Below are 14,764 nucleotides of genomic sequence, written 5' to 3'. Positions count from 1 at the left end.
AGAGAATTTTGGAAATCACACTGCATGTAGATTTCTCATTAAAACAATATGGGGTCCCCTCTGTCAAAGGATAGACTGACATTAAAGAAAGGGAAACTATTTCACTCAGAACCTCATTCTCTGGGGCATTGTTCCTGTGATTCTAGAGTTTTAATTTTCCAGATAAATGCATAGCTGTTATAAAAGAAGCAAGAACCCAATGAACTAGGAAATGTTATGAGGCACAATGCTATGGATAACTGGTGTTCTAAAAGTAACTTCATACGCTAACCAGTGAAATAGTAGTTCTACCTTATTTAACATATTTGTTGTGAGGTGGACTCGGTTATGCATCAATATCAGTTCACCTATCCGCCATAGTAGGCTATAGCAAATGGGTTCACCAAAACGTTTTTTGCAATACCAGTCACAAAAAGATTCTTGCAATAGCCTTAAAGACTATGTACACCACATAGAGTACCAAGCAGGCCTTTGCAGAAATCCTCATTTAAATCCATGCATCCATTCACAAAGCCATCTTACAGCATCTTACTTTGAGCTACAGGCTTTTGCAGTGGAGAAACCATACCAATTTGTTCACAATGATAACGTAGTCATGAGAACTCATTCATCATTTATACCAGCCACAGCTGGTGTCACCTTTCCATGTCCTCTAATCAAGTACTTGTATTCTTTCATAATCCAATTGGTAGCATTATGCACAGCATGTGAATCTAGAACAGTTTCATGCTTTTGGGTGTGGCCCTAAAATGTTACAACCCTAATATCCCCCCAATAGTATGCCGATGGGTGGGTGGATCAGGAAGGTGTTGAACCTCAATTTCATGAGGCAGTGTACCCCAAGACAAGGTGCAAAACAGCATGATAAAAATACAGCCAAATAAGGAATGACAGACTCAAGAAGTGAGTTCTCGGGTGAAAGTAGAAATTTAGATTTATTACAAAAAATTGATAATGTACAATAAAGAATTGTAACGTGCAGATGCCTAAAGTCATTGCCATATCCAACGTAGCAGATACGGAGGTTGCTCATACCTAGCAGCAAATTCATGGAACAAGCTACCTTTTCATCTATGGACCTCCTCATCTTTTTCAGAGTTCCGAAAGTCCATGAAGGCCTGGCTTTTTGGCTAATCAACTGGACCCTGCCAACAGCTGGATATCCTCATGGGTGACTAGAAGCGCTCTACAAATCAACTGATTGATTTGATAGATAAAGGCATTCAGCAATTGGGCAATGCAGAATAATAAGCAAAAATATATACGAAATCCCAAATAAGCAGCAAAATCTGGTATCTGGAGATGTCGGAACAAACTTGTTATAGAACAACAGTAAACTAACATGAATGAATGCAATTCTGAAACCAGGAGGAAGAACCTTGAAGGAAAGTTACATTACTGAGCACATGAGACTTGCTGGAATATGTGCAGTAGAAATAAAACACTGTGAATGTGACACGATGAGACATCCATTTTGGACAAGATTGCTTCGAGGCCTAGCTGAAGCGTCTCATCCTCAAATTAGAGATGGTACAGACGCAGCAGCTAAATTAGTTCTACAACTCCATAGCCGGAGTTCTGTATTAGCAACACTTTACACTGGCTTCCGATTCATAAAAGGATCTTTTTTTAATTACTTCTGCTCGTTTATGGAGCATTTCAAAGCACCAGACCTAAATATCTCAATAACCAGTTCTGCCACTATCTGACCCAACGTAATCTAAGATGTTCCTCGGAGAACCTTCTGAAACCACCTTCTTTCCGACTGAAATCTCGAGGCGAAAAGTCATTCGCCATACTAGGCTCTAGTCTAAAGCATGGAACCTGCTTCCTCGCGGTATGCACTTTGTCGATTCTGAAGCTTTAAAAACAAATTTAAAACTTGGTTCTTCCAAGCCACAGAATCACTGTGTAGTTTGTTAATTTAAGAATACCAGCTTTTCTTTTTAGGATATAATAGCTTTTAGCATAGTGCCAGGATGCTCCTTGGAGTGACAGTCGTGCTTTACAAATACCCATCATTCATTAGCCTAAGCAAAGAAAGGGTACTTTACCAGGTTATATCAAAAATAGTTTCAAAGACATAAGCATCATATAAGGGTATACATGTAAAACATTTTTCCACAAAAGGTAACATTGTAAATTGCATGATTTACAACAGATTCCAGAAAAAGTATAAAGTTAATTATGAAAAAAGTAAATGACCTGCAAAGACAGTAGTGCCACCAAGTCAGTTTCAGGCTGGCAGTCTAGGTTTCAGAGTGTAACAGCAAAATGTATGGAATCAACATTGGGACACTAAGCAAGAATACTATTTTGCTGCAATGGTACTTTACCTGTGCCACTATTGTACAGTATTTAAAAACTGTTATCTGTGTTGTATCTTTCAGTTACATAAAAAATATCAATCAGAATAATAAAGTAGTATTATTCCTATGAAGTCTTGATTGTTTACTGACTTATAAATAATATTAGCCTTGCTGGAGAAGGACAAGGCCAAAGAACCAGAAAAGCCTAAGTCAGCTTTATTGATGCATCAAATAATAAAGTGCTTAGCTGGTGCACAACTACATTTGTTCTATGTTTAGTGTCTTCCTTTTATTGATTTGCATGCCGTTATCTCACAAAATAACTTGAAAGCAGGGACCTCAATTCAACTATTATTGTGTCCTCTCTTTGCAGAGAAACTGCAGTAACTGTGGAAATAGCTTTTGTTCGAGATGCTGTTCTTTCAAAGTACCAAAATCTTTTATGGGAGCAACAGGTTAGTACTTGGGTTTGGAGGACTGATAGAAGACAACCTTTATCTATTGATCTTATAAAAAGGATGGTAAATAAGAATCACGTTCCTTCAGCAAATATTGTTTCCCTCTTATGTGGCATGTGTATCATAAAGATTTCATCATGTTTGTATTAATTGCGTTTATGCTCAACATTGAAACACTTAGGGCTTAATTCTCAAAATGCTCCTTGTAGTACTAGAAAATGTACTACAAAATGCAGTCCCCAAACTACATGCACAGTGCTACGACTTAGCACTCCCTATAGTTGTGCAGGCGTAGTTCTCTGCCCCGACTGCGGAATCTCCAGGGGCAGAAAATTGCACATCTATAAGTATAGGGAGTGCGAAGTTCTGAAACTTCCGACATGGGTTGTGAATGCCCAAAATTTGTAAACTTATCACAAAGTGTAAGGTAAATCTGAGAACCTGGCCCACAGTCTCCAAATGTTATTGAGTGGTCCCACACTAAAGGGTCATCTATTATCATACTATTGAAGTCTTCCAGTTTGTAAAGGACTACATCAGACCTGAAATAAAAGAAACCTCTTAGATTTCTAAGGAGAATGTGTGGAAATTCAGGAGGAGTTATCTGTCAAATTGTCAATGAAATGCAAACACATAACTGCCACTAAACCTCCAACATCAGAAATTGCCCCTCATTCCATTAGGAAAAACAGATGGCAAAACATATGTTTAATTAGAGAACTGCTATCAAAGATTATTAAATCTATAAAAACGCTTTTTAATTTAATGATCTTTACTAGCTGCTCTCATCAAAACTCACTTCCAGTCTGTGCCTTTAATAGAGTTCCACATAATACATGCCTTCTTTAGTACCTTCCCTAAAAACTGATCACCTCATTATTGAAAAACAGCAAGCTGGCCAAACGTCCTCACAAACTTCAGACCAGTAACAAATCTTCCATGGTTGGGGATGTAATGGAAAAATTTGTAGGTGATCAGCTCTCAACATGCTGGCTATCAAGGAATCTGATTTTCGTAAAGCATGCTACAATTAAACTGCAGCCATGAAAATTCTTGCTAACGTTCATGTGCTGTGTAATGAGGAAGCCTGCCTTCCTGACATCCCTGTAACCTTTTGTAACAATTTATTATCATAGCCTCATGAAGATCCTTGACACTCACATCGGACTCAAGAACATACCTCATTCCTCAACACCAATAATAGGCTGCACCCTTTCAAATTAGTGACAGTGTACCGAATATCCACTAAATCAAAAACTCAATAAACTGTCATTTGGGCACTCACAGTAGAAATTGTGCATTATTGCATCAAAGACCAGGTCAGCTGATCCTACTGGGAACAACAAACATTGAAAAAACGTGGGTTCTACATATGCCATCTGTTTTTTCAGTTTATTTGAAAGAATATAATTCACTTGTGATTCAAGCTTCCAACCCTACCCAAATCCCCACCCATCAACCCAAATGTACCAAGATCTTTTAATCTGGTGCTGTTGATTTAAATATCTCTGACAGGTATGACTAGCAGATTAAACTATTAAAGGTGGCACTTGAACAGAACTTCATTCTTTGGGCATTCCTTTAATGGGATTGGTGATCTAACATAACGTTGTAGCTAAGCAGCAAGTTAACAGATTTGTTCTTTTGGTATCTTACAAGGAAATGTCAGATCAGTAACAGGTGTTGAAACCTGTTTATAGATGAAGATTCTCCCTCCATATAGAATAACTTGAGATCCTCGCCAAGTCCTGATGGTCTCAATAAGCATCTCATTGGGACCGAAATGTTGACAGATTATGTCATCATCGGGGCTAATTCAGTGATGTTTACACCCCAACTTTCCGTCTCCCTAAAGGGCTCAGAGGAATGTGCCCTGTTGTTTTTGTCGTGCCCATTCGATTCGATTTTATCCCTTGTTTTTTCTGCTTTTACCATGTTGAAGTCTTTTGTATTAGTTTGTTTGTATGAATAATTTTTTGCTTTAAAGGATTGATGGGTGGAGTTTTGTATAGTGTTGGAAGTTTGAGTTAAAATTGAATTATGTTCTTTAAAATAAACAGAAAAAGTCTGTATTCTACATAGCCTCTCTATGTTGTTTCAATGTTTTTCCATGTTTGTTTTTCTTACTAGATCAGTTGACATAAGGTCTTTGATGCACCAATGCACGATTACCTATGTGAGTGCCCAAGGGGCAGTGTATTGTGATTTATTTTTTTCACCTAATTCCTTAGCAACTGCAAAACATTGTTGAGAATGGGAAACGCATAATGTGATCTTCATTCTGTCACATGCAGAATTCCCTCTTACGCCGACATACACATTCTCAAAAATGGCTAGTGAACATTCAAAAATTAATATCTTCAAACTTCCTCCAATTAAAACCCAGCTAACACTGGAATCATTCTTGAGGAGCTAATAATAGACATTTTTTCCCTCTGAAGCTCTGGGTTTCCTATTTGACCCGAACCTTTCCATGAAAATGGCTGTCATGCTCACAGTGCAGTAAAATAGTTAAAGCTGTCAATGGAAGTGCCCTTCTCATTGTAATACCTAAGAACTCCATTTCACTCATTAAAGCTCTGCTACATTTAGCTGTCAGATTTCTCTCTGAATCCAAAAATAGCACCACATAACTCCACTTTTAAGACCGCGTCAGTGGCTACCTTTAGAGGTGCAAATTAAATTCAGTCTCTCTCACTTCACCTACAGATCCTGTAGACATCAGCAACCAGCATATCTCCACTGTACTATAAACCTATACGGATGTGCCACAAATGTCAGAAGCGAAGACATTCTTCATCTGGAATCAAAGAGATTCAAATCTCACTCTATTGTGTAAAAAACTGTTTTCGGCGCTGCTCCATCTTTATGGAACTCTCCATTTGACGAGCTAAGTTGCAAGAAAGACCTTGTCGTGTACTACAGAACAAAAACTGGAAACTGTTATTCAGCTTTCACCTTAACTTTAGTTCCTTCTTTTCGCATGGTCAACTACATGCAAACTGTCTTCTTACCTACTATTCTCCACCTTCTTGTTATTTTCCTCTATCTTCCTCTCCTCTTCTTTTCATCCAGTCATACATTAGAATTTTTGCATTTTCTATTGTTCTCTGCCTTATTTAAATGTAGCTAGTGGACTTTGGTGACTTTATTCTTGCATTCTTGGCTAAGTATTTAGAGACATCAGTTTTAAGACTGGGTGATGTATCTAATCTGCTTTGTAGCCCCAACTAGATCCATCTGTTTCTCCAGTGTTGCATCTTTCATAGATTCACATGCTTGAATCTTCCCCATCATCATGGTGGGAGTTCTGGTAACCGTGATAAAAGCAGTGTTAATTCTTAAGCATTAGGAATCACACTGAAAACAATAGACATTGTTTGTAACTGCCGATAGGAGAAAAGGTAAGTTCCCATGCATATGTTGTTTATTCTTCAGTTACAAGGTAAAATAAGCCACCAGAGATACTGCTAGGCAATAACCCAACCCAAACTGTTGTTCCTCAAGATTCCACTGTTGAGCTTGGAACCCAGTGTAAACTGAATTCCATGCTCAACACCATCAGATAGACTTAAAGCACTACATAGGTTTTGTCTTTACAAAAGAAAACATCCCAATGGAAGCATGTGGAGTTGTACGGTAAAACCACAACATTGCCCTAACTGCATTAGCCACCACACATTTATTGCTTACAGCCCACTGTATACACTCTCCCAACATCTGATTCATCCTGTCTACCAGGCCATTGGTTTGAGGGTAATACAGCAAGCTTCTCAGATGCTTTACTCCACTAGTTAGCAACGATTTTTCCACCTCACCTGACACAAACTGCGTACCATTATCAGAAACCAGCGTAGCCGGGAAACCTTCTTTTAGGAATACGTCTTTCAAGAATTCAGCGGCCAATCCTGATGTGACTTCTTTCACAAACTTAACCTCCAGCCATTTAGTGTAATAGTCCATCATGACCAAAGCAAACTTGAATGAAGGCGCCAATTCATGAAATGCTCCAACAATGTCAATTACTATCTTTTCCCATGGTGCAGCAGGCAAATCAATGGGATGTAAAGGATGGGGAACGCAACTTCATGCTTTTGTCACTACCAGCACATCACACATTCTTTGACCACCTCATCAACCTCCCTGTCCATTGAAGGCCACCAAAAGGACAACCTCACCCTTTTCTTTGTCATTGTAGCCCCTAGATGACCTTCATGGACACAAGTTATAATAACCTTCCTCAAAACAATAGGTGGTACCAACGTATCTGCTCTCAACAACAATCTATCCTCTGACAGCACTTCTGCCATTTTTACAAAGGTCCTGAAATCAAAATCAAGTTTCCTCTTACAAGGCCACACTGACTCCACGTATTTCATGACCATCTTCATGGAAGAATCTTCTTCGGCCATTCACCTTCAGAAATTGCACACATCTGCGGTAGATCAACAGCGGCCACCAAACAATCCACCTGGTCTTTTTCCACTCCATCATCCCCTTCCTCATCACACTCCAAAGGTCACCACAAATAGTCTGCACAGCCATTTCTACTACCAGAGATGTACTCCGGTATGAAATCAAATTGTAACAGCTTAGATGACAGCCATGTGGGGTAAATCCTCCAGCATTCCTTCCACTCAAGATAAAGATCAAAGGTTTATGATCTGTTTGTATTCTGAACTTCCTTCCCCACACATAATTCCTAAACTTCATAACTGCCCACCAACAGGCTAACAGTTCTTTCCCAATCACGGACTATTGCTTCTCAGCCCCTGTTAACACATGTGAGGCATAACTAATTGTTCTTATGTCACTACCTTCCTCTTGACTGAGCATTGCCCCCACTCCAACATTGTTGGCATCAACTGTCAGGACACACTGCAATTCAGGCTCACAATGCTTCAAAACTTTAGGTGAAACAAGTTCACCTACTCAAACATTTCATGGCATTACGCATCCAAACAAAGATAACTCCCTCATGAGCATGCATGACAATGGTCTGAACCTAGTGGCAAACTTCTGAATAAATCTTGAGTAAAATTCACACAATCCTAGAAAGGATTTAAGTCCAGCTTTGTCCACAGTTGGCTTAGTCTGGTTAATACTGTCAACCAGACTAGATTTTGGGGTGATGCCATTGCTGGAAACCAAATGCCCCAGCTACTCAACCTTATTAGTTAGGAAAACACACTTTTCTCTCCTTAGCACTACGTCCTTCTTCTGGAATCTTTGAAACACCTTTTCAAGTATACACTTGTGTCTGCCTATCTGGTGCAAAAATCAAAACATCATCATGGAAAACAGACAACCCTTTGATACCTTTCAGCATGTCTACCATTATTCGCTGAAAAACTGAAGCCACAGAAGCAAGCCCAAAAAGCATGCAGCATTACTGAAAAGAACCGAAAGGGAAGACAAAGGCTGTTAAATGTCTTGATTCTGGTTCCAGCTCAATTTGGTGGTAAGCTGAAACTAGGTCAAGCTTGGTGAACAGCCTAGCCCCCTTTAGGCTAGCGAACAGTTTGATTATGTTGGGTAAGGGATGAGAATCCACACAAATTTATTTATTAAGGCAGTACAGTGCAAATCTACTCAAATCCTACCACCAAGGGAGGCACCCACAATGATGAGTTAATGGGTTCAATTAACCCAGTTCTCACCTAAGTATCCAATCCTTTCCTTAGATCTTGCTGTATGCTGAAAGGCACATTTCTGAGTTTGTTTCACTGGCTGTGCACCCTCCTTCACTTTGGACTTGTGCTTGTAATCTTGAACTTTTCCTAATTCACCTAAGAACACATGGGGATATTTATTCATCATTTCTAATTCTATGCTATACCTCACAGCCAACACCTGCTCTCTCGCTCCTGGTCTGAGAATCATTCCAATTGTAAAACAGAAGAGGGACCCTGAATCTAAGAAAAAACTACAAAAGGGGAACAACCCGCCAGGGCGAGAACAAGAGGAAAAAACATGAAAGGGGTGTTCCCTAAATAACAAGGATCAAAGTTTAATTAATATCAACAGTATAACCCACACACCACAAAAAGAATAAATGTATTCAAAAGAGATTTTTAATTTTCATTTTGACAATCAACATGATTTTTTGTATAATAAATAGAGTAATTACATTTGAGCAATACAAAACATTTTTGGAAAAATATACATAATCAGAAACATGCAGAAACAGTCTAAAACCTAGGACACGCAAAGACACTTCAAACAGGGCAGCAAATAGATCCACTCATACATCCAAACATCCCTTTTAAACAATCAAATTCATGGGGATACATTTATTCATCATTTCTAATTCTATGCTATACCTCACAGCCAACACCTGCTCTCTCGCTCCTGGTCTGAGAATCATTCCAAACACGCCATGGTGGAACCACCCTAGAATATTCCACCCTTTATGAGCCACATAGACCTTCCCGGCTTTTTTTCGACCCTTGAACTCCAGTATGTCTTCTATGTAGCCGCACAAATTTATATTGTGACCCTCATAAGATACTGTATCCGAATCCTACCATGGCGTCCCTCTATCCCCCAGTGCGCCTTCTGGAGATTCACTAGTCAGGTGCTGAGAGTTCATATGGGACAGCCTATAGCCCAACACAGTTAAATGAGAAATGCCAGAACACTGATGAGGGAGATGCTTCTAAATGCTTAGTTTGAGACTTTTCTTTTCAAAACAAACATTAAACTGCTGTTCAAAGTTATGACACTTTTCAGGAGCATTATCCGTATGATGACCCTTATGAGGAGCAGCACAGTATGCAAGAGGACACCATTACAGTCCCTATTTCTCTGGTAACTCATTTGCACCATATGCTCAACGATTACTACATGATATTTCCTGAGGCGCATGCTATGATGCAACATACTCCTGTACGTTCAGAAGCTCCGGAATGAGTATCCCTTCCTAAAACTCCTTTGGGCACACAACAGCAAAAGGAGAAAAGAATCATGCCTCTCATCACTATAAGGGATGACTTTATTGACAGTGATGGGGAGGAACAGCCAGAGGAGGAGGAGATTCCTTCTGGTCCAGCAGGTGACCATCAGGAATGCAATGATTATGTGACTTCGTTATTTACGTCGCCTTCAACTGAGCCGGCAGATTTGCCCTCAGCAGATATTTGAGGTTTTCATTAGCTCTTCGAAATAGCATCCAAGAGTTTTGACTTGCCTCTTCCTGTCAAACAAACTGAATGTTTCCTATATGATTTTTAGGATTCGGCTTACAAATCCGTCCGATCCATCCGTATAGTGGAGGATATATGGATAGAGGGATTGAAGCTTATGAAGACCCTAGCTTCAGTGGCAGCTGTGTTAACCAGGTTGGATAAAAAGAATAAAGTGAAAAACAATCCACCTAAATGTCAAATTGGTCATCCACGCCCTGACTCAGTCATTATGCTGGCAGCCCAACACCGATCTAAGAATCCTTCTACTCCTTGCTCTCCCACTCCGCATAAGGGGGGTAGATGTTTAGACAACATTGGTAAGCGCTTCTCCGCTATGGCGGCACCCTCAATCACGACTTCCAATACACTGGCCATATTAAGGAGATATGATCGGTGGTCTGACATATCTGCAATCCTGGAATATCTACCAGAAGATAAGAAAGAAGCAAAGAAGATTCTGAAATTATTATGGATGCTGCAATGGATATCTCCTCAACCGCTTTCTGTCAGATGACAGGAGCCGCTGTTCTGCGTCAGGAAGGTTGGATGAAGGCCAAATCATTTCGACGAGATATAAAAAAACAAAACTACTTGTCACGCCATTTGATGGTGAAAATCGTTTTGGAAAGCATGTAGATGGTGCCCTACAATTCTCCAGGGACAATGCAGCAGCAATGTTTTCACCCCTTTTGGGGAGGCAGCGGTCACGGGTAGTTTATGTCTTTAGTACCTTACCAACAGAACAGATACCAGCCATATTCCCAGAAGGGATATTGTTCACAATATTCCTCTCAGCAGCAGTATAGAATGACGGCAGCTTTGTCTTCTAATCAGCAACCCTCACATAGACTCTTGGTTGGAGGAAAATCCCAGGAAGCCTCTAGGGGCCAATGATACTTTGCGGGCACCTGTCACCCTAGTCTCACATCGACAACAATTTGTAAATCCCCTTTCCAGATTTCACAGTCAATGGAAGAGCATCTCCTCTGAAAAATGTTAGATGTAATGCAGCATGGTCACACCCTGGAATTTGTTCAAAAGCCTCCCAGTTTTTCGCCTCACAGAACATCACGTTGTCATCTGTCCCTGCTGAAGCAGGAGATTAATTTGCTTCTCTCTAAGGATGCGATAGAAGAGGTTTTGTTAATTCTCTGCAACAAGGGTTTCTGTTCCAACTTTTTCCTCAACAGAAAGAAATCAAGAAAATGGAGACAGGTGATGGATTTGAAGCTCTTAAACAAATACATAAAGAAACAACCTTTCAGAATGCTATCCTTTCAGGAGATTCTGCAACTCGTGAATACGGTGACATCACTGGATTTCCTAGATGCACAATTTCAAGTGAAGCATCAAATGTTTCTATGGTTCTAGGTGGCAGGGTGCCGTTACCAGTTCAAAGTACTTCCTTCTGGGCTGCATTTGGCTACCATAGTCTTCACAAAATGCATGGCTGCAGTGGTAGCCTTCTAGAGAAGAAACGGACACAAGGTGTTCCCTAACCTCCAAGGCTTTTCCACCTGCGGAAAGCATTACTCGCCTAAAGACAATAACAGCTTGCCTATCAGGTAAAGACTTCACTTCTGTCTGGAAATTCTAGTTAATGTTGGTAATGATGTCATCTTGCATCCTGTTGATACCCAATTGTCGTCTTCACATAAGATCTTTACAAGAGCAACTAGACGGAGAAGGGGTTCGATGTCCGGCAACATTTGGAGATACAATATTGACTACCCCAACTATGAAGGTAGCGATGGATTAGTGGAAAGAAAGGGCAAATGGAACTCTGGGTGTATCGTTCATTCCTGTGCAGTCACATATCATAATGACAACCGATGCTTCACTGGAATGCTGGAGAGCTCATTTGCTGGATCTGGAATGTCATGGCAAATTGTCTGCTCAAGAGGCAGAATTGCACATCAATCTTCTGAAATGGAAGCCAGTTTTCCTGGGCCTCCAGTCTATTCTTCCCAGACCCCGCAATTTCTTGATATTGGTAAGAGCAGCGGAGTTGGCCTAACTTCTAGGGCGGTGTGGGCGTGGGAGAAGGGACGACCTTGACACCAGGTATAGCAGGCAATGAAGGTTTTATTTTCAATGAGCTTTTGTACACAAATGTTTTTCTCCTCCTCTGAGTCAATCGGTCCCGGGAGTATGCGCTTGGATCCGTGGCTGTAGTTTCCTTCCCTCTGTTGTTGGTCTCGGGGGAGGTGCTTCGCGGGACCCAGGCCAGCTCCGTTACATGGAAGAGACCAGAAAGAGGGATGCCGTTAATGTGGGTTCTCACTAAGTTATGCACCTTTTAGGACCGGGGAAGTGAGGACAGCCCAAGTGTACAGTGCTCTCTCACACGTAGTGCACGGTGAACGAAGGGGTTGTGGTAGGAGGTGAGGCACAGGGTCGGACACGGGGTATGGAGGGGGGAGCGGAAACACAAGGGGTAGGAAACGAGCAAGGGTTTTTACAGCTATTTACACGTGAGCACTCCGGCTCCCCACCCAGGCTGCCCAACGCCGCCGTACCTGTGACAGCCACACTCCTCCCTCTGGAGTGTGGCACGGCGGATCACGGGGTCGTTGGCCTCCTGGCTCTCCGTCTCTTTCAGCCTCCACGATGCCTCCTCGATGTTCCTTCGGCTTTTCCTTCGCGTCTCCGTTCTTCTCTCCGCTCTTCTCCGTCGCCTCTTCCGCCTTCCGCTCCTCCGGGGTGTAAACACACCCTCCATACAGCACTTCCTGGCTTTTGGCCATTCCGGCTGGGCTGACGTCCTCAGGGGGCGGTTCCTCCTCCACGGAAGCAAACGCCCAGTTAAAGGGGCCGCTGTGTTCTTCTTGATCTTCGCTGTCGAACGGCTCGTCCCTCCACTGGTCAGTCTGGAATGAAGGAGGGGGAGCAGGGTCAGCGGGGCAAGGACTCCACCATTCCCTAGGGGTAAGCCTTCCCCCCTCTCCCATGATACAGGCGGCCAACCTCAAATCTGGGGAACTGGGTTCGAGTCTCGGCAATCGCTGAACATCCTGTGATTCTGGGCAAATCACTTAATCTCCCCGTGCCTAACAAAAATGAATGTGCCCTCATGTAACGCAACTAGTGCTATGTAAAGCGCTCTGATACCTGATACCTTCGGGTCAAGTTCGCGCTATAGAAAACTCTGTAAAAAAAAAAACTGTTTTACCTAACCAAGCAAGGAGGAACGAGATCAAAGTCTTGTCTGCTCAGGCTCAGCAAATTTGGGAATGCTTGATTCTGCACAACATTTGTCGAAAAATAGAACATGTTCCTGGAGTAGAGAACGAAAGGGCGGGTTCCATTAGTAGAACAGCTAAACAGTGCCATGAACAGTACCATGAACGGGAACTGAATCAGCGTCAGTTACTGCAAGTGTCCATCAATGAGGTAACCCCAAATCTGGATCTCTTTGCCACCTTACAGAACAAGAAATGCAGGATGTACGCATGCATGTTTCCACAGAGAAGGCTTGGCATAAATGCATTGCAGCTAGCTTGGACAGAAATGCTCACTTGCGCTTTCCCTCCTTTTCCCATGATTCCAAAGGACTTTTGGAACGTGGAGTAGGAACCATGCCACCTCATTTTGATAGCTCCAGCGTGGTCTAGGCAGTACTAGTTCACAGAACATCTTCTCCTATGAGAGTGTCAGCATATTAAACACAAGCCTATGGAAAATCTTCTCTCCATGAATGAGGGTCAGGTGGTCCATTCATAGATACAATCTCTCAGCTTGTCAGATTGGTTCCTCAAGACAATGAGTTTGGGTCGCTAAAGGTGCCAGAAGATTGCAGGTCAATTCTACAGCACTCTCGTGCAGACACCACAAGTATAAGTTATAAGGCGAAAGGAAGAGATTTTGTTCTTGGTGTATCTAAAAATCTGCATCTCTAGAGCAGGTACTTCCTTATTTTCTCCATCTAGCAAAATCAGGTCTAGAGCATTTGCCCGTATAGGTCCATCTGTCAGCTATTTCCAGATTTCAGAGGCAAAAGGAGAAACTCTTGTTATGGTCCAACGAACAAAAAAATTGTGTTGGGGAAAGTTGATTTTCTATTAGCCATTATTTTTGCTGGGAGAATAAGAGAGCTTCATGCCTTGAAAATTAATGAACCATACTTCCAAATCCAGGATGACTGAGTCATATTATGATCTAATCCTCAATTAAATCCAAAATGCTAACTTAATTTTTACCTGAACCACCCTATTGTGTTAACAGTATTCTTCAGAAATCCTTCATCTGTAGCAGAGAGAGCCCTATACTCTCTGAGTGTCAGACGGTGTCTAACTTTCTACTTGGATCGAAGACTTTTAGAAAATAAGATCAACTTCCGATTGCCTAATATGAGCATCATCAATTTTAGTAACTATCGTCCAATCTCTCTGCTCCCCTGTGCCAGTAAGTTACTGAAAAAATATATCAACAACCTTCTGACCACTTTCTTGGAGGATAACAGTCTCCTTGATCCCTCGCAGACTGGCTTCCGCCCCAAGCATGGGACGGAGTCGGCTCTGTTGGCGGTCCTGGAGGAAACTAGGGGCATCTTGGATCGGGGAGGATCGGTGGCAGTCATCCTCCTCGATCTAAGTGCCGCCTTCGATACTGTAAATCATACAATCTTGTTACAGCGCCTCCGGGAGATTGGGATACAAGGAGGAGCACTGGAGTGGATTCGTTCATTTCTATCCAGCAGAAAATTCCAGGTCTTTGAGGGAGCGACTATTTCTACAAGCAGGCCCTTGGACTGTGGAGTCCCACAGGGGTCCTCATTAAGCCCGACGTTATTTAACGTCTATATGAGACC

At 41.8% G+C, this 14,764-nt stretch overlaps 1 protein-coding gene across 2 annotated transcripts in view; it reads left to right on the top strand.

Moving 5' to 3' along the window:
* The window catches only part of ZFYVE27 (zinc finger FYVE-type containing 27), a 338,299-nt gene that overhangs the window by 318,959 nt on the left and 4,576 nt on the right, over positions 1-14,764 (top strand). For both annotated transcript variants that reach the window (XM_078643569.1, XM_078643568.1), the window contains one exon: positions 2,683-2,764. In XM_078643569.1, the coding sequence (XP_078499695.1) occupies positions 2,683-2,764 (82 nt within the window). The remainder of the gene's footprint in view (positions 1-2,682; positions 2,765-14,764) is intronic.

The sequence above is a fragment of the Lissotriton helveticus genome, chromosome 5_1 (genome assembly GCF_964261635.1).
Source record: "Lissotriton helveticus chromosome 5_1, aLisHel1.1, whole genome shotgun sequence".
NCBI classification, from domain to species: Eukaryota; Metazoa; Chordata; class Amphibia; order Caudata; family Salamandridae; genus Lissotriton; species Lissotriton helveticus.
Note: the sequence above shows the minus strand (reverse complement) of the source record. Positions and strands in the feature narration are given on the sequence as shown.